The sequence below is a fragment of the Filicampus tigris genome, chromosome 11 (genome assembly GCF_054856515.1).
Source record: "Filicampus tigris isolate MCC_2025a chromosome 11, RoL_Ftig_1.0, whole genome shotgun sequence".
NCBI lineage: Eukaryota > Metazoa > Chordata > Actinopteri > Syngnathiformes > Syngnathidae > Filicampus > Filicampus tigris.
The window spans coordinates 5,828,243-5,856,207 of NC_141227.1; the positions used below are offsets into that span (position 1 = coordinate 5,828,243).

The 27,965-nt window shown below is 39.9% G+C and overlaps 1 protein-coding gene across 1 annotated transcript; it reads right to left on the minus strand.

The window, feature by feature from the left end:
- On the minus strand, nt 1–27,955 carry papolg (poly(A) polymerase gamma). Its single transcript, XM_086044418.1, has 24 exons — nt 27,608–27,955; nt 26,545–26,703; nt 26,318–26,384; nt 23,933–24,014; nt 21,456–21,565; nt 19,972–20,025; nt 17,113–17,224; nt 15,002–15,091; nt 14,683–14,821; nt 14,302–14,374; nt 13,406–13,526; nt 13,224–13,308; nt 9,465–9,518; nt 8,676–8,795; nt 8,437–8,546; nt 7,270–7,391; nt 7,046–7,203; nt 6,827–6,927; nt 3,766–3,965; nt 3,625–3,702; nt 3,482–3,541; nt 3,300–3,403; nt 3,079–3,179; nt 1–2,054 (listed from the first exon to the last, which is right to left on the minus strand). Exons 1-24 carry the CDS (start codon nt 27,622–27,624, stop codon nt 1,879–1,881), a joined length of 2,493 nt encoding a protein of 830 aa, XP_085900544.1. The 5' UTR covers nt 27,625–27,955; the 3' UTR covers nt 1–1,878.
- Nucleotides 27,956–27,965: the final 10 nt, after the last annotated feature.

A 27,965-nucleotide genomic window follows, 5' to 3' on the forward strand; every position in this document is an offset into this window, starting at 1 on the left:
TTGTATCGTTTTAGGGGTTTAATGGTTGTACAGATTCATTTAAATGACGTGATAACACATACAAAAATACCCTTTCAATACACTTTAGAAACAAACATCGAAATGACCTTTTTTGTTAAATGTTTCTGAACAGCAAAAAGAGTTGTCTGAAACAGAGTGGTGCAGTTTTTTTTGTTCAAAAATACCTAATATGAATGCTATTAAAAAAAAGATCAAATGGTACAAATATGCAAATATAAATTAATTCATAAGAAAACCCCCATTAATGAAGCATGTGATATTTCGTTGAAAAAAAACAAACAAAAAACCTCTGTACATTTTGGGGAATGGGAATCTGATGCTGGAAAAAATGGTGTCAAAAAAGCCAGTGTCAAAGCAGTACCTGCTCTGAGGAAGAAGGCTCCTTGTTGGTTACAAATGCAGCAGCATGAGTTGTTCACATCACCTTTTGTGCTGCAACCCACCCAGCGTCAGATTGCAATGGCGAGATGGGGTGTTGGACAGGGGAAAGGGGGGAGTCTCCTGATGCCTTTTAAGAACCTCCACAGGAGGCGCAGAAGGTTATTACCCAAAACAAAGGGAATTTTGTCTCTCTCCAAAACAACCATATATGCATGCATGCACGCACGCACATGCGCACACGCACACGCACTCAACCACTCGCATGCATACACACAAACTAGCAAAACAATTTGCAAAGCTTTGAACCAGTTTTCACCAAGCACCACAAACCTTTGCTTCACTGGCAGGGAAGTCAAAAGGCAGCTCCAGATTGGGGCGCTATGAAGCGGTTGAGTGTGTAGCCCTCCGAAAGCCCAAAGGGCCGGCCGGGATGGTGACTGAGTGCAGTGCAGCTTTAGGAGCAACACAGTCGCTTTGTTTTGTTAAGCGCACCATCAACCCTCAGGTTGAAGCAAACCAGGAAAGGAAAAAAAAAAAACAAAAAAAAAACGAACCCCCCCCCCAAAAAAAATACACGTTTTTGTTCAGTTCATGGCAAAATGACAAACCACCTTCTCCCAGAGCTGAACAATTTCATCACTTCCGAAAGCCTGATTTTCCCCGACTGTTACTAAACTGTAACAAGCACTTTTAAAAGCGCTGCTAGGCCCGTTTTTTGGGGGAAAAAACAATTGCACACTTAAAAGACTGATACACACCTGGAATCCTTTTCAGTGGTCCTTGTGATCCAATGAGCTATGGTTGGGATTTCTGTCAAATCCAAGCAAAACTTTCAATAAATCATTGCTGCTTTATCTAAACTAATGTTTGAAAACAACAATTAAGGGCGGAAACAACTTTTGAACAAGCCACAAAGAAAAAAAAAAAGCTAATTTTTTTTTTTTTTTTTTAAACTTTTTTCCTTTTTAGATAAAACTATGATAGAAGCATCAAAAGACTTGACAGTGAGCTTAGCTTTTTTTTCTTAAGACAAAGACGTTATGTACAACATACACTGTACACATCTGTGTTTGGGACGAAGGCAATCAACTTACATCCGCTGTGTGGTGAAGGTCAGACAAATGATCGGGGTATTTTTGTTTTAAAACAACTCAAAAGAAAAAAGTAAGAGAAGGAAAATGGGAGATGTTCGTTAAAAAAAGAAAGGAAAGAAAACTGCTGCTGTCTGAGATCTCAGTTGAGTGTCGCGTAAAAAGCACTCTGGCTGCTGAGTGCTGACAACCTCATGTTGGACCAAATCACCTATTTACTGGTTTTTCTGTAACCGCTGGAGATCTGGAGACGAGGTGTCTGTCCTTCAACGTGACAGCCAAAACTGGCCCATCTGAACGTGTGAAGTCAACCTGTGTGTTTGACCTTACTGACTACAAAGCCCCCACCTGTGCGCAATCATAAATCCAGACGCTATTGCGGAGTTCACGCTATGTGGATTCTGGCCTTGTCCGTTTCTTTCAGCCTCTTGGCCTGCTCCTCCAGGGTGGGCGAATGGGATCGCTTGGAGGTTGCTCCATTGAGAGGGTCTGTTCCTCGACTCACTAACGTGGGGATGGAGCTGCCAACGGAGTGGGTCGAGTGTTTGGATGAGACATGTTCTACATAGGGAAATGTGCACATAAAAGCAATAGTTAATTGATGGGTTATCAGATGTAACTTGACTCTTCTCATCCTTGATTGCCCTTTGTTAGCCAAATCAAGCAAAAACGACCTCAGTTTAGCCCTCAGTTCCCTTCCTAAAGCGGAAGTAGAACAGAGCAAGTCCACTGCCATCTTATACCGTAACGTTTTCTTGCGCTGCTGCGCAAACTAGTTCAATCCATGTCATTCAGTCTTTGCTTTTCAATTGACTACCAAAAAATAAAAGGTGATATAATGGTAATATGATTAGAATGTGTGATTTTTTTGTTTGTTTAATATTTTCCTTTTCCTAATTATTTCCTAACATACCATCTTGACCCAAATAGGAGGAACTTATTATACCTAAATGGTTTATATAAATACATTCTTGAATTAATACCAAATACAATTGAGGTTAGCATGGCCATCAACAACTGTTTCAATTTCTCACTTAGCTCATTTGGAAAATTAATTGCCCACCCATGCTGAAAAAGCGCATAATGGTCTATGTTCACATATGGCTGATGGATCATTTGATGGATCGTGGTCATGGTCCTGACTCATCGTGGAAGCTAACGTATCTTAACTGTTGCTCGTGGCCAAATTTACAGGTCACGAAAACTCGACCATCATTAATTATCATTAAAATCAAACTCTGTCCTGTGGCCTGTTTTTCAATTTAGCATTTCTGAACTGAAATATGAAAAACATTTTTTGTTTGATAAAAATATTTTAATACGATTTGTTTTTTGTTTCTCATTTTTCAATTGCCAATTGAAAATGTAAAGAACCGATAAAAAGAATTAGTCATCACGTGGCGTTCATAAACTTAAAATCTCAGATGTCAGGGGCGCCGTATACGAGGACCCTGGAACCAATGCTGACAAGACCTTCTCAACAGAAAGAATCAGAGTCATGTCACTTAAATGAAACATTTTGACGGTTTCCTTTATGAAAATTCACATCTTCAGTGTTTAGCAGCTAGGAAGGCGAGACACTCACTGGAACCGATAACTGGAATGTACATGCCCCTTTCTTGACTGACCGGAGGCACCTCAGGAGTTAGGGTGGCCTCAAATACTGGGGCCTTAGGAGGTGTGATGCTGCAAATCATCCAAACAGATCAGATGTAAGTTTGGGGGGGGGGGGGGGGGGGGGGTCGCATACCAAGCGTTGAATTTACTGTTGTTAAAGCTAGGACTGGCTGGTCATCTAAAACTTACTTGTGGCGGTTGAGGGCAAGTTTGATGGAATTTTTAACGACACGACAGCTGTTGCTGGCTGGCAGCGGTGAGGATGCGTCGGGCAACTCCATGCTGGGAAGCCTCTGATGGCAGAGACAACAACATTTATCCAATATGCCCCAGCTTCTTACAAAACCAACTACCCAGAAATCAGGCATCACCTGTGTTCTTGGAGTATCTATGGTTGGAATGGGCTTAGCCTTTGATTCTGAGACAGGAGTCTAATTGTGAAGAGGCAAAACCATAATGTTAAATCTGCTGGGCGGAAGAAGAGAAAAAAAGGATAACAGGCGTAAAGAGCTACCATATTAGGTTTTTCTCGAGGAGTGTCTGACGATGGTGGAAATGGTTCCTTGAATGTAGACTCATCATTGGGGGCAACCTGATGGCAAAGGTACAATTAACACTAAATGTCTTGCAGATGCACATGCTCAAGGGGTCTTACTTCTGTGTCTTTGTGCCTCTTGGCCTGGTCTTCTTGCACAGGCGATTGTGGTCTCTTGGCTGCTCCATTGACAGAGTCCTCCAGGTTGTCTGGCTCCTCTTTGGGGCTGCTAGCAGCATTGGGCATCACATTTCCACTTGGTGTTGTGGAAACAGAGCTACTGGCTGGAAGAGGAGGAGTCTTTGCTTTGTCTGTTGGCTCTGAATGGGGAACACAGGCACACAGGTTTATTTTGATAAATCTGTGGGCTATTTAATTATATGTTGGTAATTTTTATTCACCAGAAAATAAAATGCAGAGCCAGGCAAATGTCTGGAAACACCTTTAAATTCAACTACCGTATTTTCCGGCGTAAGCCGCGACTTTTTTCCTAGATTTTGAGCTATGCGGTTTATAGTCCAGGCTATTCTGTGGATTTTTCTTCCACCGCTCGGGGCGCTCTAACCGGAATGACAGTACAATTCAATACAATACATTTCCCATTAACTGGATGTGACTGCAGGTGGAGGAGTTCAACAGGTGAGGGCGCCATAGACTAGGTTATTGCATTAGGAGCTGTAATGCTTTGATTTTATGTTTTCCTAGAGGTCCCTGAAATGCACATGAATGCGATTGGCTGACGTTACGTGTGTTCTGTTGTTTCCATGTGAAATGCTATTGTTGATTTAGCACGTCGTGTGTTAGATTGGCTGACTTAAAACAAGACAGGTGCATATGTAGAATGTAGTAGAACAATAGGTGGAGTCTGGTGGACATTAGCTGACAAAGTGGAGCGGAAGTCGGCAGTGAAATGAAGATAAGTATTGTTTATTTTCTGTTTTAATCAGCAACGTTGCTGCAGTGTTAAAAGGCACTGATAGGAAAGAATCTGCTCAGGTACACACATGTACGTTTACAGTTCATAATCGTTCTGTAAATGCAGTAAATATAAAAGTTTTCAACATAGATAGGTGCGGCTTATATAAAGGTGCGGCTTATTTAATTTTTTCCCCAACGTGTTCTAAAAATAGTGGGTGCAGCTTATATAACGGTGCGGCTTATAGCCCGGAAAATACGGTAGTCTAAAACACATTAAGATTTCATGAAATTCACGCAATTACTGTATTTTTAGGACCATTAGCACCCTATTAGGCACAAAAACAATGCCTGTGTCTATTTTTAAAAATTTCCATGCATAGGGTTGCAGCGGGTCATAAAGCGCATTATCTTTGTGAAGCATTGTATGCTAAATAGTTTATTGTAGTTGTACGGTATATTTGATAAGATTTAGCGCTATTATACTGGACACAAACTATCAAGTCTTGCTTGATTTTTGTTCGCCGTGCAACTACACAGGGGTTGCTTTGAGCGGAGATGAAGAGGGGACACTCCAACAGACAAATTTTGATCATTGCAAGTCAATCTGGTGAACGATGGTTATGTTTTTACTTTGGATAATGCTAAATGCTATCTTGGTTGACAGTTCAACAGCTGTAAACAAGTCAATGCACTCACTATTATCCAACCGTTATTTGGCCAGTCTGTCCCGGCAGCTATTGGAAGTGTGTCAATCACAAGCTGTGTCACTAAGACTACATACAATACAATTCATTTTTATTTATATAGCGCATTTCGTAACAAAGCACTTTACATACAAAAAATAAATAGGCAATAATACTACAAGTGGAATCAATAAATTAACATGAAACACAATGTACAATAGACACCAGAAAAGAGCCTCTGATCAAAAGCCAGAGAATAGAAATGTTTCTTATGCACACCCACTTACCGGCTGGGAGCATCATGAGTGGAATGAATTGTTTACATTACAACAGTTTAACCAAGATAGCATTTAGCTACCAACACAACCACCGTTGGCCACTAGGCCGGAGCCCGCTAGGGGACATCACAAGAATATTTAAGATTGCTTTATAACGTAATACTATCGCGTTTTATTGCAAAACTTTAGTATTATAATGCAATAAGGTTCCATTGTGTTATTTCGCAATAAATAATTACGCAACATTATTTTAGGAGGAAACGAAAGACTTCCACTTCCGGGTCGTTTAAGTGTAACGTCGACGCTGGCAGAGATTTTTACGCTCGAGAGATGTCCCAGACAAGGACATACTTTGCATGCAAAGGGGTGAGGTATGCACTGTCACGTGTATATTCTGATGCATTAAATTGGCTAAGGGACGGAGAATTGGATTAAAAAAGGACATGACGTGTCCGCTGTGCCGGCTTGAAAGGTAGAATGACGCAACAGCGCTCAAAATTGCTCTAGTGATAGAAACGCGGTTATGCGCTCCCTGGCTTAATGGGTTAATAGTTGGTTAAGAAAACAAAATTCCTAGTCACCTTTCTCCTACGCCCAATACATAACTTATCCCGTATTACACACACAAGACAGGCTGGGCGTGTTTCTATCAATCAGTGAAATGGGGTCCTGACTCCTGTGGCATAATCCATAGTATTGCATGTGTTAAACCACTAGAGGGCAGACTATGCCTGTGCAATGTTACTGCAGGGAACCCACAGGATTACAGGGACAGACGAAAACCCACTTCCGTCCTTGTTCTGTACGTCCTTTAAAAAAAAAAATCCAACATCTCGTCCTCCGTCCACAAAATGGGCGTCCGGAATGGACCTTTCTGTTCCTGGGACGGAATGCCCATCTCTGCAGGTTACAAGGGACGCTATCGATTTTAATTTGAGAAAATTAAAGGATTCTAAGTGTGCGTTACGGTCTGAAAAACACAGTAACTCTTGGTTACACAGAGCTGTGAATTGAAAGACATTCTAGATCAAAGTATCGTACACATCATAAAGCTGACTATGTGCAAAGCAGTTATCTGGGCAAAAGGTGCATACATAGAATCCAAGTTAAAAAAAAACATTCTGGTTTGATTAACATTTTTGTTTACCAAATAATTCCATCAATATTTCTTTATAATGTCGATGACTTAATAAGTATTAATCTACAATTCTGGAGATTTTTAAATAAAGGAAAAACACGCAATTAGATGTCTTCAAACCTTTGACTGGTACTGTGTATTACATTAGAAATATTAAGACTCACGAGAAACAAGAACAGGATTGGACATGGACTGGTCTTTAGCAGTGGGTGCCGAGCTGGCTGCAGGGGAAGCCTCAAGAAAAAGCTGCTTGGGAGGGCTGACACTACGGAGGAAAAGGAACATACGGCTAAGTTTCCAGGACAAATTATGTTGAAGGCAAGAAATAAAGAACGGTTTTCAACAAATCCCAAAGATAAATTTAGGAGCAATTAGTCTTTTACCCGTCATCTGTGTCAGATGTAGGCTTGGAGGGCTTGCTGGTGGGGGAGCTGAAGGGAGTCCCCGAGTCCGTGTCTCTTGAGCTGTCCAGGTGACTGCTGTCCAGAGAGATCCTCTTCGAGCTCCCTCCATTTGAACTACGATTCAATTCCGCTATGCTCTGGAGAAGGGGATAAAGTGAGCAACTAAGAGTGGAAAATGACACCGTGTCGAAAAAATGGCTCACCCTCTTCTTCTTCTGCACTAATTCAGCAGGAAGGTACTGATGGAGCTGCTTCTTCTTCACATGAGTCGCTTCAATCTTCATCCCATCTTTCAGCATGTTGATGTTGTTGGCTTGTCTATACACTAGAGAAAACGGGTAGCATTAAGGTCACGTGAAGGTTAATTCATGAAAGGCTTGAATGGTTGCACGCTAACCAAGACAGCGAAAATTAAATGTCTGATTTTGTAACAAATATTTTTGGAAGCTTACAGTTAGGGCTACAGTGTTCGGTGCTGTGAAGTATTTGCCACTTCGGTGATTTGGAATTTTTTTTCCCCCTATTTATCACACTTTAATGTCAGGCCTGATTACCACAAGATTTGTTTAATCAAAAAAAATCTCACTTTAATAATAGCAGTCAGATTAAATGAAGGCTGACCAAAGAAGTTCAAGAATAAAAGAAGAGAAAAAAATGGTTCAACTCGATCTGGAAGACATTTTCAGAGGTGGTCAGAGCAAATCAGGAAAACTGCCAACAGCTGTGAACCTTCACAGGAGTGGTTGGCTAACCAAAATTACTTCAAGAAACCAATAACTCATTCAGGAGGTCACAAAAGAATCCACATCAACTTCAGGTCTCAGCTGATGACTCAAACAGAAAGATACTGGGCAAAAATAACATGGCTGATCCAAGACCAAACCACTGCAGAAAAAAAGGGGATCTTCTCATATTTGCCAAGAAACATTTTGATGACCACAACCCGCACCACCCCCCATGACTGCTGCAAAAATATTCCATTGAGAGACAAGACAAAATTGTAACTTTTCGTTAAGGTGTACAGCCCGTTACAACAGGTGTAAAAACAGCATAGTATTTGATAAAAAGAATATCATCACAACAATGACCGACGTTGGAGGCAGTGACGTGTGGGGCCGCTTGGCCTATTCAGAACAGGCAGTTTATACTGTGATAAATATGCAAATAAAAACAAATCAGGATGGGGCAAATACTTTTTCACAGCACTGTATATTTATTTATAGTGATATTTCAATGAAGACAATATTCATTATGAAGGGAACTTAAGGTTTCACAATTGCAGTGCACAATTACAGTGACCAGAAATGGATTACAAGAACAAGCGCAAAGGCTAAATTGAAGCAAAGAAGTATGTTTGTGAGACTACCAACCGGTGTCTGTGAATGACTGGATATCATATGTAAGATCAATGTTCACGCTCTCCGCATTCTCCACCTTCTTGAAAATGATCCCGATGAACCACATGGACACAAAGTCATTCCTGCAAGATATTTAAAGAAAACTAGACTTCATTTTGTATTTTATATTTCTTCATTAGTGTTTATCTTCATGCATGCAAAAATATGTGTTGTAGTAGAAGATAAAAAAACAAAACAAAAACATTACTCACTCATTGCGGTTTTCTTTGGACCCAGGGAAGGACTGGGGATTGACATGAGCCAAGGTAATATACTCATTCCTCTCCAGGTTTCCCACCAAAACTCGAATCTTTGACTCAACAAGTCCAATCCTGCAGGAAAGTGCATTGTGTTTTGTTTGAATCAGATTCTGGACTGATGGATCCAGAATATCTAACACACAAACGTTTGTTTCTAGAAACACTTTTAACTTTTTGTCTCACCCCATTTTCAAATTAGTTAATAGTGTGTAAACCAAACCTATAAACAGTACTTTTTCAGACGATAAGTCACACTTTTTATCATAGTTTGGCTGATCCTGTGACTTATGGCCTTCTCAGACTACACGACCTTCGTGTAATGAACCAAACGTATATTCCAACCGCCAAAAGGAAGAAGTATTAATAGTCATGGCAACTAATGTCTGACGTATCGCTTGTTTTATATGTGGCTTCCTTACGCCACAACAAGGATTTACAGCTCTAAATGGCGCAATAACCGACCAGGAGTCTGAAATCTTGGGGTGCTGATGGACTCTGACTTGACTTTCAGCAATCAAATCAAATCACTAACTAAAACATCTATTTGCCAGCTGAAAACACATATCCAGACTGAAGGGTTGTATCAGCCTTTCAATTTGAGATAGACTTCAGGAATCAGATTTGAATGAAATATGGCATATACTGTAATGTAGAATTTGTAAATCCACAACATTTCAAGGTGAACCCAAAAGTTTTAATGTAGTAATGATGCACTTGTGGACATGCACAAATGGCACTTACCATTCTAAATGATTTTCTTCTGTGGAGGCACTGGCTGTCAACACGATGTAATGTCTGTGGAACAAACCACAAGATGTAAAGCTCAGATAAGTACATCCTAGATGTCTCATTGCTAGGGTTGGGCATCGCTTGAACTTAGACGATTCTGGATCCGATTCAGATTCTTTGATTCGATTCCAGTTCTTAGCGATTCTCGATTATGATTCTTAGGAAAAAAACAAATTAGTTATTTTTGGATTTTTGGACAAATCACATGAACTTCTCTGTTCTTTAATTTAACACTGAACACTAATTGATGGGATAACCTAATGTCTTTCTTTAGGAAGAAAATATATGACAACGCTGCATTTTTAAGGCAAGCAAGGAAGGTCTGTCTAATCTAAGCAGTCTATCTAACCATGCTTTATGTGTATATGTAAAGTATGTATGTATATGCTGCAGATGTGTATGCTTTAAGCTAAATGTGAGCTGGACACGTGCATTTGTGTGTTGAACTTGTTGGCTCAATGTTGGCAATAGACGTACTTAACCGATTCTGGCTTTGGGTCCGGACACATCTGTTCTCTGGCTAGGAGTCGGCCGAATGAGCCAGCCGGCCCGGGCCGGCCAGGATCGTCGACACCGCGAAGGGCGACTGCTGCAGCCGCGGTGTCCCGGCGACCACCGCAGCTATGGATATCCGTGGGAAGGGCCCGGCGCACGGCCAGAGTCGCTGCCGACGCAGCCTACTTTTTGTGCTTCTTCTGTGCGGCTAGGAATCGAAACTTAGCACCGACATTCTAAAATCCAAACCAGGGGTTTTAATGGACGGAGGGCCTAATAAAAAAATTTGCGACAAGCCGAGGGACGGACTGAGTTCATTGACATTTTTTAAAATGTCCAGATTGGCTCGGGTCATTCGCGCCTACTGATGATGTCACATTTTATATTTCTGTAATATATTTCTTTGCCTCCATGTTTGTCACCCCCCTGGCTGTTGTGTTCGGAGTTACTAAATTAAAAATAAAACAAAAGTACATTACTGCTACTTTTGCGAGGCAGCTCGTACGTCACTTCCGCTTATGACCCGAGAAGAAGCCGCTGCCCGTCTTGTTAAACAATATCAGCGGAACGTTTGCGTTTCTCCTGCCAAACTGGAAACAATTTTGTGGTTGACTCGGGCTGCAAGATTGTATGAACTGTACATAATGTGAGGTCAAACGGAGAGGATCATATGATTGGTATGTCTCCAAGCTGACTATTTTAGAGTGGCAAGGTATGAATGTGGGTGCTCCTGTCAGAAAACACAGGCCCCTATTCCGCGTGGCAAGGTATGAATGTGGGTGCTCCTGTCAGAAAACACAGGCCCCTATTCCACTTGACATGTCTATTTATTGTGGTCCGCAACAACACAGACAAAGAATAACCTAGCAACATCATCCAATGGACATCCATTAGTTAACAATATGCCTAAACATTACAATTCAGTGTATTACGCAATTAAACAGTCAAACAATACATAAAATACATTCACACGTTTCATCACTAGAATAGTTAGCATACTAGCCGAAATAACTAACTAGTGTTCATCAACGTGACATCACTCACGAGAACATATCTAGGCTATTATAGCAGTAAGAAGCAGTAACCTGACACCAACCTAAATGATTAAACTCACCTTTTAACATTTACACACAACAACAAACGTGGTGAAACACGGGCAATCTGCAACTACTGAGTTTGCTGATGTGGCCCACGAGCCTTGACTTTGACATATGTGATCTAAGCTGTTCCGGGAGAACCGGAATAATGGTCCCGGTTATCGATGCACAACCCTACTCATTGCTATGCTTAATCGTCTTAGACGTTACATACAGCCTAACTGATTTTCACATTTTCCTCACTTGAATATCATGAAAACCAAAAACAATTTTCACCTTTGTTCTCCTTGGTACTTTACAGCCTAAAAAAATAAGTCTTCACATGATAGCTTTGCTGATCATTTACATAAAGGATGTTTGTTCATAATATAAGCATTTTCGTGAACATTTTTAAAAGTTTTATTTTATTTAAAAGTAGTAGTATTTTATTGTATTTGTTACTGTTATTTTGCACAGTAAGTTTGTGATGTAGGATGACTACATATGATTCATTTCCCTGTACAGTGGTACCTCTACTGATGAATGTCTCTTCATACGAAATTTTCATGTTATGAAACGCTTCAATAGGAAAATATTGCCTCTTGTTACGAAAGAAATTTCAAGAAGTGTGTAGATAGACAGGTAGATAGATATATATGTGATAGATCTGTCTATGCAGCGTCCTCGTCATTCGCCCCTCGGGCCACGAGGTGTTCCGTTTTACGTGAATTATAAACGAGGAAAAGAAAAAAAGGAGAAAATCGTTTTTTTTTGTCCATACAAACAAAGCAAGAGATAATAGAAAGGTATGAAAAAGGAATGAGTTCGATCTCGGCAAAGAATAGGACCGTAATGTATCGACAGTCGCCACGTTATTAAATCAGTTCTTTACAAAACACCAGGCAAAAACCACTTCAGAGAGAGAACATGAACCAAAGATGGCAAAAAGCGATAAGGACAGCAATTAAAAGGTAAACGACCATCATTTTTATTCTTTACTCTTTACATTATGCAAAAACTCTTGTTCATTGTGCAATAATCTAATTGTAACATGTTTGTATTTGTTGCATGTTTTGATGCATTTTTATGCTTTATAAAACATTTATGTCTAGATATTGGGGGACTTGGAACAGATTAGGGCATTTACATGGAAAACACGTCCCTACTTACAAATGTTCTACTTAAGAAATTTCTTCCAGAACCAATTAATTTCGTAAGTAGAGGTGCCACTGTATTGCTGTTCAGTCTGCCGCCTGGTGGCAGAAGATTGATAAGTGAAAGCTTTTGCTCAGCAAGATAAGCTTTTTTTGACATTCTTTTTACATGCAGTTTGCTGTAGATGACAAATGATAGTGACGATTTTTTTTCAATTGTTTTCACAATATATATATTGACATATTGCCCTGCTTTAATTGTGTCTATTAATACAGTGCACCTAATGGTCCGTAAAAGACAGTATTTATTATCCCCAAATTGTATAATTGTACAGTATATCAAAGAATGTATTTTGCATTTTGAATTTTGAAATTGGTGGCCCACTAGTTGAAACACGGCATTCTGATTAATTTTGCGTTTGTGGAATATAAATTAAGCAGCAAAATCCACTCGTTTTTAGCCATCTGTGGGGGCGGCCATTTTGTCTTCTGTCAACTGAAAATGACACCACAACTTCTCACAACAACCAATCACGGTTGACCTGTTGTCTGAATCTGAGCAGTGATTGGTTGTAGTGAGCCGTTGTGATGTCATTTTCAGTCGACAGAAGATAAAATGGTCGCCCCCACAGATGGCTAAAAACGAGTGCATTAAAACTCTTACTCCAGAAACGCAATATTGATCAGAATGCCCTATTTCAACTAGTGGGCTTGCATAGAACATATTCTTGAAAGAAAAAGGTTTGCGTTGACTTACACTTTAATCCCCGGGAACTTTAGGATAACTTCTTCAAACACACTTCCATTTGAAAATTTAAGAAATATTTCATTAGCTCAGTTCCATTTCAGAGGCAATTGTATAAAATGTCATTTCATTACAAAATAAATAGGTTTGTGACTATATTACACATGAATGCTATATATTACGATGTTGAGGACATTTGCTTTAACATTTCAATGAGGACAGGAGATCTAACAACACTTACTTGTACTTCTGGAAGAAATTAGGCGGCTCAAAGAGCTTCGGCCATTCAGCTTTTCCCTGAAGGATCTCATCTGTGACGCTGAGACCTGACCACAACAGAAATAAATTGCAAACCATGATGAAATAACTCATTAAAAGGAATAATATGTGAGCTTGTTATGATTTAAGTGTCAAAGCTGTTACCATATTTAAACTCCTCGCTCATAATGGTGCGTGTTGATGTGGAGACATTGTATGTGGAGTTTTGTTGGGGGTAGGCTGGGGTGATGATGGGCATCAGGTGATATCTGTCAGATGGGTTCACCTAAAAACGAAAAAAAAGGAAAGCAGACATCAAGTAATCAACAAGTGAATTCAGGAGGGTGGGGAAGGTGGTGGTGGTGTGAGTGTGAGTGTGTGTGTGTGTGTGTGGGGGGGTGTATAATCAACCCCAATGCTATACAGTATTGCATAGTGTTTTACGTTTGTCTGGTGACAAAAACAAAACACCTGTCATATTACACAGCCCCAGTGAGACGCAGCTTTTAGCATCCAGTTGCTGAACGAATAAACATATTTGCAATATAATCGCGATTAAAAAATGTGCGACTAAAAAATGCGCGACTAAAAAATGCGCGATTTTCTAATCGCGAAGGCTGCTTTTTAAATAGTCATTACTTAGGCTAGGTTCACACCTCAAGCAAATGCGACCCATATCGGATTTTTTTGCCCATATGCAACCTGTATCTGACTTTTTTATGACAGTCTGAACGGCCCAATTCCGATTTTTTCAAATGCGTCCTGGGTCGCTTTCATATGTGGTCCTAGATCGGATACGTATCCGATCTTTTCCAATGAGTTCGCTGTCTGAACGGCCAGGTCGCATATATCCGACATTGACGTCATCCGGAGCCCAAAATGTGCTCCGCGCAAGCAGAGGGAAACTGCTGGCAGCAGGGAATCGAATCTACAAAGTTGTTTTGAGTAACTTTATATGGGTGGAAATTACTTTTTTTTTTTTTTTAAAACAAAATAAGTTACATACTCAAGGTTTAAAACACCGATCACAAGTGGCAGCACCATTCAAGGATTATACTCACTCTAGGATCCCATACAGGTAGATTCAGATTACTGTCCTCAGGTTGTTTCAAAAGCACAGGGTTTGGCCACTCCCTGAAGGGGGTGGGAAAAAATATTTTGAAACGTCATATCTGTCAAGTTGTAAATGTAAAATCAGTACAGTAATTGCATAACAATCTGTGAAATGCTACCATCAAATGAAGAAAGACAAGTTCACCGGTACATATTTTCACATTTCACATTTTGACAGACAAAAATGGAAATTTAAATGTAATCTGAACTGATTAGGGGCCTCAGTAGACCTTCTCTAATTGGCGGGCACAAATCAGAACACTGGTACATATGGTTCAGAAGTGTCTCTTGAACAACTCTATGTAAGCGAAAGAAACAATAAATCTCACCATTTGGAGAAAACTAAGAAGAATTTGTGGACAAGGGTGGCAGCAACAGCATTAGGGTAGAGTTGGCAAGTCCTTGCTACAAGCATAGCCCATGACACTCCACCCAGAAAGCCCAGCATGTTGGAATAGATCCCACGACCTGTTGTACAAATTGTAAATGAAAACTACTAATACAGTGTTCGACTAGTCAGCTCTACAATGAACAGACAATTTATGCCAACATAATCACATGGGTGCAATGGAGTACATAGGGAAAAAAAAGATGGCATAAAAAATGTTTTAAAAAAATCCCACAATCAACCTGACAATCAAATCTTACGTTTTGCCCAAAGTTTGATGGCTCTCAAGGTCAACCTGAAGTTTTCTTTGTTTGGCACCAAGTACAGTATTTCATCAGTCACTCGACAACCTGTAATCACAAAAGAAATCAGAAATTAGGGGAAGCGAAAGAGAGAAAAAAAAAAATCAAAACTGAGTGAGTGAGAGAGAAATTTACAGGACAGCAATGAAATAGGTACCTTGACTTACTAATGACGCTTTTCCATTAGCCCCAAACAGCTGTTGCATGATGTGTTGATGTCGCAAAGTACAGCCCATCAAATACACAGAAGCTTTCACAGACGAAAAATCTATTTCCGGATTTAAGACTGCGACATGCAGCCGGCTATGTATACAGTGTACAAATAGTACACATTGTGTTTTACATCAACGGTGAACCATATTTACAATTTATTATGGAAGAAATAGTGCGATAGTGATTTCGCGAGCTTCAAACAAAGCTCGTAGCAGGCGCTCGTTCATTCTGAATGGAGATCAGTCTCGATCATCTGGCTGCCTCTCCAATCAACAGTTTGTCATCCTCACTGGTGAGCAGTCCATACGTTCATGATTTTTTTTTTACCCCAAGCTTAAATATGTCATCCAGTAGTACATAGGAAATTGTAAATATGGCTCATTGTTGTGGTAAACACTATAATGTTTGTTGTGTATACTGGCGACGTCAGGCAGGTGGCTCTGTCTCGTTCGTGTAAAACCAGGACATGGGTATGTGTAGCGGAGTTGCTGCATCGATGTCGGACAATAGACACGGCCCAACATGATCAGCGTTTCAGAACCACCTCAGAGATGGTTCTGAAAAGCGGTTGACTACGTTTAAATGGAGTCAGTATTCGGCTTAAAGATCAAAATTCTGGTTTCTGAAAGATTCCGGATAAGCCGCTTACATGCGTGAGTGGACAGAGTTACTCCTGTAAACATGGTAGTTGTGATCAATTGGAATATCCCCAGCAAAACAGTCGATGCACGGGTAACGTCATGACGCCATTTGACGTCACTTCCACTTCTTTCTTTCTACTCTCAATAAAACACATTATATTCAAGTCACTCACCACAGGAAGAAAGCAGTCATTTTCCTCCTCGCACCAAAAGTGTGCTCCGTGTGGCAAGTTTCGCCATGTTTGTTTACCTCTGCTTGTGTATTTCCAGCGAGTTGCACGCCAGACACATTGACTTATAAACACATATCGTCGCTGGCCTGTGAAAAACACACTCCAATTTTGGAAATTTTTAAAATTTTCACTTCAATGTGATTTCTGTAACGCGGAAACATGATTCAAGTATAAATAAGAAAATGTAAAAAAAAAATGGAGATCAGTGTTATTCACATGACAGCGACGATATGTGTATCTATATCCAAATGTGTAATTTTCACCATAGAAACAGAAAATGACATGAAAACGCTGCAGAAAAATCTGTGTATTCTAGTTAGGCTCACTACGGCGAGTAAGGGGGGTGCTGCGCATACAAGTACTGCCGGAACCAAGATTCTTGGCGGATAGCATGCGCAGAACACAAACCAATGCCCCGTTCAAAGCAGGTAACATATTCGGGTTTTTGTGAGCATGTAACCCGAATACTGTCAATATTTGGGTTTTGAAAGCGTTATTGACTGCATGTAAACTAGTATAACCGCTCGGCCGCAAAAAAACAGTTCCAATGTAGCCGATCGGCCCAGAAAAGTCTAATGGAAAAGCGACCATTCGGGACCAAGCAATATCAGCCGGCTCCTTGTGAAAACGGGCAGTGGAAAAGCGCCATAAGTTTAATTTGAGGACAAAAAAACCACCCAAAAATCTGTAATGCTTTTTTTTTCTCAAATTAAAAAAACTATCACTTTACAGTATTGTACCCAAAAATCTGTAATGCTTTTTTTTCCTCAAATTAAAAAAACTATCACTTTACAGTATTGTAATGTATAAAAACAATACAATTGTTTGATACATGATACAATAGGAACCTAGAAAAACTTGAATTGCTTAGTTGAAGTACCTTTGTACACTGATAAAGGCATATGTACTTCCCACACTTACATCAGAATTCAGGCAGTAACTAAGGTCATTGTCAGGATGGGTAGGTAAAAATGTGGTTTACCATTAAGACTTCGAATGCAACGAATGTCTAGATTTCTTAGGATGGAATCCCCCCGGAGGTCTAGGTTGTCTGGAATGGATTGTAACGCCAGTCTGGCAAAAAGCAGGTCAATCTGATAAGAAAAAGAGAAGAGTAAAAAAATAAAGATTGTTTTTAATCAACCCAACCTAACCATTCTAAAATACCAGATTTTTGTAACTTCAAATACAGTTTTGGATTGGCCAATATTCCTGATAATACCGGTATTAAGAAGGACACAATAGAAATATGTAACGTCACTAAACTGACAACAACGAATTAGTGTTGCACAGGATACTGGTATCGGAACGTGATTTTTCGGCGTAAAAAACGGCTCAATACACCGGTATTTAAAAAAATAAATAAATACAAATAACACGCAGCTCACTCCTCTGTCTTAAAGGCAAGTATACATACGTGCAAAGCCGGCCATCTACCGACGTGAGAAATGCCTAAAGTAGGACACCTTCTGCGTGTGAAGAAGGCGGCCTCAATCAGTGAAGCGCGCGCTGCACCTCTGCTCCTCGTTGAAAAGCATGACGTGCAAAGTGTCATATGGAACTTTTATTTTGCTTACATCGCCGACAGCCATGGGAAGTCAATCAACAAGACAGAGCCCACGTGTAAGGCTTGTTTTAAAACTACCGTGGCTCGACGTGGGAGCACGTCCAATCTGGCCAAGCACCTCACTGACCGACATCTAGTTATACCACCAGTTTAAAGAGCGACAGGTTGTGATGCATTTCTAACACTCCTCTCAAAAATAACTAGTGTGAATTATTTTGTTAACAATTCGATGAGCCAATCGCCTAGCTGGGAGCGGATGAGAGAAGAGGAGACACACACCCCACACACACACACGCCCGCATACAAAGCAGCAGATTGAGTAACTAGCAATTAAATGAACATATTTGCTTGACAGTAATGGTGCAAATTATTGCCAATATCAACAATGGATGACATGAAAAGCAGTCAAATAGGTCAAGAATATGTATACCATATAAGTAAAAGCTTATAGTGAAAAGAAAAAATAAAATAAAGGGCTGGGACGATATACTTTTGTCCCGATCCAATACGGACCCTGATATTGGGTTGCAATCCGATACATATTGCGATATTTAGATATTATAAAAATATATGTTAAAAAAAATCGAAATTATCGATATGGACTATTCTCGAGAGCCAATTGTGCAGTTCTCCGCACACTAAGTTGCATTTTTCACGTGCTTGGGATCATATGACCAAGTCAAGATGGTGACCTCCAAGTCAGAGTAAAGTGATCTCAAAGCCCAAGAGATATTTTATCTCCTTGTCCTGTGTCCTTGTCCTTATAGACTAGGGACCTAAAATGAGTGTTTTTCACAGGAGAGCAACGATATGCAGTGGATAATAGCCATCTGCGGTTGACTCTTATGCCCTGCACACTTAGCGGCGATGGGGCCTGAGCTCCAAAATCATCAAACATATTAGATACTATGCGCTGATGCCGCAGTGCCATTAGTGCTAAAAAAACAGGGCGATCGAATCTGCAAAGTTACTTTAAGTAACACTATTGACTTTATATTTTACTTTAATTTAATCCCACTTGAAACATGAAGCATAAAAGTGGACATTTATGGTGATAGTAGTAATTCAGCCACGGTTCAGATCGATTAACTTTTTACACACGGTTATGACGTGATGTCATCATTAGTAATGTCTCCATGAAATGAGATATTAAAGCGTCGCCTTGTGATTTCCCCCAAATACTGTATTTATTTGTACTTCCTACACTGAATAAATGCTTCACTGTATAAATGCCTCGACATGCTGGACCAAATTTAATGCCGCAAACACAACGTCGGGAGTGACGTCGTCACTTTGGTGATGCATGTATTCATACAGCAGACAAGACCAAGGTCGCATTTAGAATGTAATATGAGCGCGTACACAAAAAAATAATAATTGGATTTTTAAAAAATATCTCAATTGAGCATTCAGACCTGCGGTGTGAACCTAGCCATTGTCTTACTGTCTGAAGCGACAGAGTTCAGATAGTGGCTAAACATACAACTATGTTGTCGCTGGCCACTTTGTCATCCTCCTACCTCGCTATATTAATAAGAAGTAGTATAATAATGTTTTAAGCTGCGGCAAATGGAATTCCCAAATTGTTTAAGTCTTTGTGACAGGAAGTGGACTCGCACGAACAGTTACAATGTAAACAAAACGCCTGTTCCAGATCATATAGGAGGTCATGCCCATAACTGACACTAAAGGTGCATACTGAACACAATATATATGTGCAATATTGTACGGTTAAAAACAAACTGTGCAATACCTGAATGTAAATAATTGCTCTACTATCATATAATAATAGGTATTCACTCAAATGTAAATAACTAAGTTCTAGGGATGTCACGATATCCAAATGTCACGATCCGATAATATTATATGAACCTCACAATACGATAATCATCACAATTTTGTGGAGAGGTTGGCGATATATAAAAAGCTCACAATACTGTAAGAGCTCTAAACATCACATTACTGTATTATGTTTTTGTAGACAACAGCATTCACAAAGAAACAGGCTTGGCCAGTCATGCCTCAAATTAAACCGCACTAATAAACTGACCACCAGAGGGTGCTGGGACTCCACAAATGGAAAACAACTTGGGCTTTTAAACAGAGTTGCTGCTAGTAATTATCGTGAAATGATGACGATATAGCGTGGCAATTTTAATATCACGATATTGTGACATCCCTACTAATTTCTGTAAATAAGTACATACAGTATATTCTATGAACAACACAATTTTCCTCAAATGCAGTTTTACTTGAATACTTTATGTAACTTACCTCTATTCCATCAAATTTGAATTTTATAACAGGAACAAAAGCATCCTCAACAGCCTTTAAAAAAAACGACAAGAAAGCCATGATTACAAACTGATTCCAACAAAGTAAATGTACATGGTAAACTTCACATTTGACATGTATCCCCTTTTATCATCTCTTCCTGTTCTTTCTATTCTGTTACAATATTACAAACTTCAGGGATTTATTTTATTCCTGTGACTGAAAAATTAACAGCAGGCCCAAGTAACAAATTGTTAGCTTGTGCAGGTCGTTTTTAACTTACTGCCACAACAGCAATGCAAAAATACTAATGTGCTGACTAAAAATTGTGTGCATGTCAGTAGAATTTCAGTCATTGAGGCCAAGGTAATCGAAAAAGTTTGGATCACAGCAAATGATAAACTGTCAACTTTTTTTCCTTGTTTTACAAAAAAAACATCAAAAATGACTTTACGCAATTGTCCTATTAACCCATTAAGGCATAAAGCGCCTGGCTCAACATCTCCCCAAAACCTATGGGCGACTACAAAATCACACTCCAACAATCCAACACTTACAAAATAATTCATATCTGTGCCCCTGTAGCAGATACAAACATCCTTACAAAAGAATTTCAGAGTTTAGACACGTGGCTTTCACACAGGCCAGAGTATATTCATCTTTACTGTTTCAATCGAGGATGTAAAAATAAAGTGTCAGTGCAAGAGCAGCGAGTGTTGGCTTTTTAATATAAAAAAATTGAGTGGTAATCACCATCCTCTATTCCAGGGGTCTTAAACTCCAGTCCCCGAGGGCTGCTTTCCAACATTCCCACTTTTAGAAGTTTCTTACCTGCAAACCCACCCAAAGTTCTGCAGGGGCCTGGTAACAATTCCTATCATTTTAATCAGGCGTGTTGCAGGAAAATAACCTCAAAAACATGCAGGAAAGCGGCCCTCAAGGACCGGAGTTTGAGACCCCCGCTCTATTCAGTTACAAAGATGTCGATATCCTCATTGTCTACAAACATATATCTTAACCATATGTCACGTTTGACTGGTTCCACTGTTTCAAAGTCCACAAACGCCTCATCTTGATCACTGCTGTTACTCATTTCAGAGCTCCTGCGATCGTCTGCGTGTCCGCCATTATGGTCGAAAAAATTCCATGACATCCTCAAAGGGGTCATGACACCGTCACGTGTATATTCTGATAAATTTCATTGGCTAAGAGACCGAGAATTTGATAAAAAAAAAATTAAAAAAGGAAAAGAAAATAACGTAAACACTATCCCGGCTTTAAGGGTAGAAAGACGCAACATCGCTGCTGGCTTTAGCGGTAGAAACACGGTTTTGCGCTCCCGGCCTTAATGGGTTAAGCTAAAAGTATGGACCATATTTAAAAAAAACAAAAACAAAACAAGGTTAAGCTTGAAAGGACTTTTTGCATTTCTACATTCGACACAAATACATGTTACAATATTGACAACATACAACATGACTTACCCTTAGGTCCTTGATCTCTTCATGCTGTTTAATTTTCTCAAAGAAAGACTGAAAAAAGTCACTCCTTTCTACATGACGAGGAGCCACACATAGGGCATCAATATCAGCTCCTGCAATGAGCACCATCTGATCAGTGCCATTCGTTTTAAGTAATTTGTTAATAGTCAGAAACCATGATGTGCAAAGTAATTTCAAAAGAATCCATCAGCCAAAGAATGACATGGATTTCATGCTGTCATTTAAATTTGATGAAACTTTGGAATACTGCAGCGTAGGGCTGAACGATTTTAGGAAAAGATTGCGATTTTACTGACAAAATTGTGATTTCAATTCACAATTTTTTTCCCCGCAATTCAAGCTTCACAGGGCAATATTTACTATGAACATTAACATTTACAAGTATGACAACATTAAAAGCTATTATTCGAATAACGTAAGGACGTTAAAGGTGCTATGTGAGGACGGCAAACCTTAAGTTTTTTTTTTTAACTAGCTCAATAAAGCAAGGACTATCACTTGCTTTCTGTCATACACATAAATATGTAATACTGCATGTAGAAAAAAACAATCCAACCAAAAGTGTATTAACTTTAACATTAATTCACTAGGGATGTCACGATATCCAAATGTCACGATACGATATCACGATATGAACCTCGCGATAAGGCATTCGTCACAATATTGTGGGGAGGTCTGCGATATATGAAAAGCTCCCGATACTGTATAAAAGCTCATGATACTGTTAAAAATAAAGAAATAAATTTAAAAAAAAAAAACATAAAAAAGGCATCACAATATTCTGTTTTTGTACATAACAGGATTAACAAAGAAATAGGCTTGGCCAGTCATGCGCTCTACTGGCGATTAGCGCGGGTCTTAAACATACAGTAGGTGGCATCAAATTCATCCATCCATCCATTATCTGTACCGCTTCTCCTCACAAGGGTCGCGGGGCGTGCTGGAGCCTATCCCAGCTGTCTTTGGGCAGTAGGCGGGGGACACCCTGAACTGGTTGCCAGCCAATCGCAGGGCACACAGAGACAAACATCCGCACTCACAATCACACCTAGGGGCAATTTAGAGTATCCAATCAACTTACCATGCATGTTTTTGGAACGTGGGAGGAAACCGGAGTGCCCGGAGAAAACCCACGCAGGCACGGGGAGAACATGCAAACTCCACACAGGGAGGCCGGAGCCGGGATCGAACCCACGACCTCTGAACTGTGAGGCGGACGTGCTAACCAGTCGACCACCGTGCGTGGCATCAAATTAAACTGCACTAATAAACTAACCGCCAGAGGGCACTGGAACTGCACAAATGGAAAACAACTTGGGCTTTTAAGCAGATTTGCTGCTATTAATATTGGGGCATGACGACGACAATATATCGTGGCAATTTTAATATTGCGATATCCCTATAATTTACATAAATGTAAGAGAGAATGTACAGTAAATTGTAGTAATTTTCATACGTTTGCTTCAAATGGAGACTGAAACTGATATGATAAATTTAAGTGTAAAAAAAAAAATGGAAGGTTTTTTTTTTTTAATGTGAAAAGGCACATTTTCACATTCAACGGCTATTTCCTGTAAAAAGAGGCAGAAAGAACCTGATTTATTTTTTCTGTTGTTCATTTAAATTTTGCATTGTCATGTTAACATTTCTTCTATTTTTCTTCTATTAAATAATTTCTGAAATCAATTTTAAAAATTACAAATATAGTCCCTTAGCAAAGCTAAGTAACATTCAACGGCTATTTCCTGTAAAAAGAGGCAGAAAGAATCTGATTTATTTTTTCTGTTTTTCATTTAAATTTTGCATTGTCATGTTAACATTTCTTCTATTTTTCTTCAACTTATTCTTCTATTAAATAATTTCTGAAATCAATTTTAAAAATTACAAATAAAGTCCCTTAGCAAAGCTAAGTAACAAAAACAAGTTATTTTGAGACCTATCATTGTGTAGACCTCAAAATTCATCACTCTACGGTTCAAAATAAATAAATGCAAATACATCTCATATGGTTGGCGTAACTGATCAATTTCCGTTTTTTTTTATACATGGTTTGTTTACTTAATAATTGCTTAATATTTTACACAACCCTTTGAGGACACTGCAATAAAACGATTTCTGTTATAGTAAATTTTCGTAAGCACATCGCTCCAGTTGTCTCAGGTTTAAAGGGTGCCTTTCTCCGGATTGCATGTTTCAGCTCGTTTCACAAATGTTTAGTAAGAGTTAGGATTTTTTCATAGAAGACCACTTCAAAAATGGTCCAATATTTTGCTATTAACCATTCCTGGGGGTTTTCAGCTATGTGTCGTCAATGGCAGTGAATGAGTTAAGATTTGTTGTATGTTTGTCTGTTCATAATGAGACAATTGTTACCAGTTTCACACTTATTCCCCAAAGCAGATCAAAGTTTTTAAAACGTGAAAACTATAACTGAAGTTATAATGTGTGACATGCCATACCTTTCGTGTGCACTCCAAGACGATATGAACCAAATGTAAATATCTTGCCCCCAACACTGCTTATAGCCGAGGGAGGAAGGTTCTGTTGAAAAGACAACAGGATTTAATTTCCCTCTACTAGCAAAAAAATTTCCTGGAGTATCTTTAAACCCACCGCACACTGAGTGAAACCACTTTAGATTTAACTAGACAATCTCAAACAAATTACAGCAGCAATTGACTGTCGCTCAGCTCAAGAAGATCCCAAAATTGATGCAACAAAAAGTTGCGACCCTTGGCATTCTTATCAGGAAAGTGTTTTAAAGCGCCAACTATATTCTTTTACTGAACCACAAATATGGCGCAATGGGCAAGGAATAATCTGTTTTCCCTGGCCCCCATAGTCTTATTTCTCCGTTGGTGGAGGATACAAAGAGAGAACACTACAAACAAACACAACTGGTCACACCAAATTCTGTCAACTCATCCTGTTTCTTGCAATTGTTGACCATTTTTGCTGTGAAAGATCATGTGCTTGCATTTTCATTGGCTGTCTGTGCTGTTGCATCGGGCCATAGAAACGCCGCACATAACGCAACAACATTTACCGTATTTTCGCGACCAAAAGGCGCTGTCTCAGTTACGGGTGCTATTTCTGTATTCAACACATACATAAAGGCGCACCGTATTATTGGGCGCAGGCATGGTAAAACGTACGATAGCTTAAAACACACAGTAGCATTCATGCATGCTAAAACATATGCTAGCAAGCATGCTAACGTATGTTTTTAAAAAAGGCAGCGGGAGCAAAACTGAGTTTGGTTGTTTTTTATTGAAACATTTAACAATGTACTCACATAATTGTCAGTGATTAACTGTCCTCCACAAATCCATCAAAGTCCTCATTTTCGGTATCCGAAACGAACAGCTGGGCAAGATCTCCTTTAAACACGTCAGGTTCGCTTTCGTCATTGTCTGAGTCAGTCTCGTTGCCGTGCGGCTCCTCAGAAACGATGCCGGCTTTTGCGAAAGCTCGCACAACAGCTCAAGCAGACACTTTAGCCCAAGCATCCACAATCCATTCACAAATTGTGGCGTAACTTGCCCGGCGCTGCCTCCCAGTCTTTGTGAAGCTGTGTTCGCCATCCGTCATCCATCGCTCCCACGCCACTCGCAACTTAACTTTGAACGCCCTATTTACACCGATGTCCGGTGGTTGGAGTTCCTTTGTTAAGCCTCCGGGAATAATGGCAACTCTGAGTTCATTTGCTTCACTTGGTTTTTCACAGCGGCTGTGAGATGGGCGCGCATGGAGTCACAGCTCAACAGCGACGGTGACGTGTGGGAAAAAAAAAATTCGGTCTCTTTGTGTACACCTCAGTCAGCCACTCTCTCATTTTCTCTTCGTCCATCCAGCCCTTTTGATTGGCCTTGATGATGACTCCGGCTGGAAACTTTTCTTTAGGCAGCATCTTCCGCTCAAAAATCACCATAGGTGATTCGTTTATCCTAAATTCCCTCACGGCTGCTCAATTTCCATGTTCCTGCGCGTAGCTGATAGCTTACAATTTGAACTGTGCTTCGTAGGCGTGTCTCTTCGTGGGGGCCATTTTCAATGTTGTTATGCACGATGAATGCATATACCGGCACTATATACCTACTGGGGGTGCTAGAAAGGTTCCGGAGGTTGTTTTGATGTTATGTTCTTTGTATTTGCGTTATTAGTAGAGTTGCGTCATTGTACCTAACTCTCGCAAGTGCAATACGCGCCGAGAGACGCATACTTAATTGTTGCGCTCCATTTATTAGTCTGTATCACGCATTGTTTGAGGACGTGTTGTTGTTGTATTTTACATTGAAAAGGAATAAACTCCCGAAACCACATCTTCGCTCCTTGTGTTCTGGCTGACACCCGGGGGCGAAAAGAGCACATTACGTTCGAGCCACGTCGCCTATTACAGTCAATAAGAAGCTATCGAACACGGGGCGTGCCTTTAGCGTCCTCTGTCACGCCCACCCTTCTCCCTTTAACGTCCGCATTGTGTCCTCACTCATGTCCACCTTTTCTCTATACAACCACCGAGTTGGCAGCAAATGCTCACAGTCAGTCAAACGCAGCGCTCAATAAAGTCACATAATATTCACAGATTTTGGAACTCAGTGCACACATAAGGGGCGCCGCATTATAAGTCCATTTTGGAGAAAATTTTAGACTTTTAAGTGCGCCTTATAGTCGTGAAAATACGGTACTTGCATTTCAATATGTGGTATGGCACCAAACTATTTGCAGACGGTTGGCAACTAACAAAAACTATTTGCAGAAACACACTCACTGCCCAAACTAATAGGTAAATTAAGCCTGGTCGCATCCCTCCGTGTACGGTAGTCTTGTGTCATCCAACCTACCTTTAATTCACTGATCTCTGCGATCCATTCTTTGACAAAGTTATTCAATTTTCCCAGAACAGCAAGTCTGAAAAGAGAGTAAGGCGATGGGTCATTTTACTAAATACTTTAGATACAGTTTTCCCCACCTCTTTAATTGAATAGCAGCACTACAAAAACAAGATGAATTCAGATCCACTCATACAAATATTACTCAAGAGAGATGTAAATAGAATGCATACACTTACCTGTGATTTAATTCCTCTTCATCTTCAAACACTCCAAATGGCTTCATAGCATCGCAGAGCTTCTTGGTATACTGGTGGTCTATGTCTCTTGGGGGTGCAAGGCTAATGGCAGATGTAATGCCATAGTGTTTCTGAGGCTGTTGCCCTCCAGGCATGTTGCTGCAAGGTATTAGAAAACAGAATTACCAAATAAATAAATAAATACATAATAATAATAATACGGACGGACAGTCAAATATTATTGTAAATATGTTGGTCATTCAAAGTCTCTACACTTTACACACGTGTGATACTTAAAATAATGATTTCCAGTTTTCATGAAGTGACAATGTTGGAACTCAAATAGTGCAGCACCCAAACAATACTATCTGCAGATACGAGTTCAAGGTTTAGTAGGGTTGATGAGGATTGCCATGCACCTACTGTATATTGTCAAACTTTCCATTTCACACACTTAGTCACACTTATACATGAGACGAACCAACAACTTGACCATCATTCCCATGAAACAAGCAGAGCTCATTCAAGTCGTAGATTACTTTCTAAACATTTTGGCGTGACATTTACAACTTCGACAAGTTGCAGCAAACTTTACCGTGAAGCATCCACCCCTGCCAAATTAATATGTGCTACACTTAACGAGACATGCAAATATCACGCATTCCAAGGACGTTGAAGACTTCTTCGACTTCAGCATTGGCTTCAAAGAGAGCGTTAGCAAAGAGCTTGCTAACAGGTTGGAAACGCGAGCGGGCTAATTTAGCATGAGCGTGAACGTTAGCTTCCTGTTAAGGTGGAAATAATTTGTTAACCACATTTCAGACCGATTGTAACATTCGACATTTTGTCGGAGCAAATTTCCATGTGAAACCGCTTCACAGTGTGGTCCGACTTAGACAATACTTGGAGAAACCATAACGTAACGGCCTAGCCAACAATCGATAGCTACAGGCCTTGTTATGACAGTTAGCTATGCTAAAGCTAGCTTTTAGCCTATTCTTTATGACTGTTAAACGCGAAAAAATGGCCACTGCTAGGAGATAGATTTAATAATTTGACTTACCTTGACATTTCTTTCATGACACTCTAAATAGATGTGCTCTATTCCTGCTGCGAAGCTGTAAGAAACTAAGAAGGTCAGCAAGAAGAAATAATAACAGCCCCGACCTGATTACAACAATGGTCACTTTCCAGAGAACAGTTCAAAACCTTCCCATTGAACCGGAATTACTCCTTGCAAGTTACCATTTCCGTTTGAAATCATTCAAGCTATCCCAATCTTTCAAAAATAAATCTTCCAAAAGTAATAGGAATTCCTCAAGGCTATTAGTTGAACACGCGCCCGGCGCTGTTAGGAGCCTTTTATTGGAAACTACAACTCTGCAGGCGTTTGTGGGAATTACGTCGGCGTGCAATGCAGC

Bases quoted from the DNA above. Each gene is read 5' to 3' on its own strand.
- papolg (XM_086044418.1), bottom strand. The intron at 20,026-21,455 runs GTAAGTCATGTT...TTTTTTTTAAAG, and splicing joins AAGAGATCAAGGACCTAAGG to GCTGTTGAGGATGCTTTTGT. The intron at 6,928-7,045 runs GTAAAAGACTAA...TTTCCTCCGTAG, and splicing joins ACATCTGACACAGATGACGG to TGTCAGCCCTCCCAAGCAGC.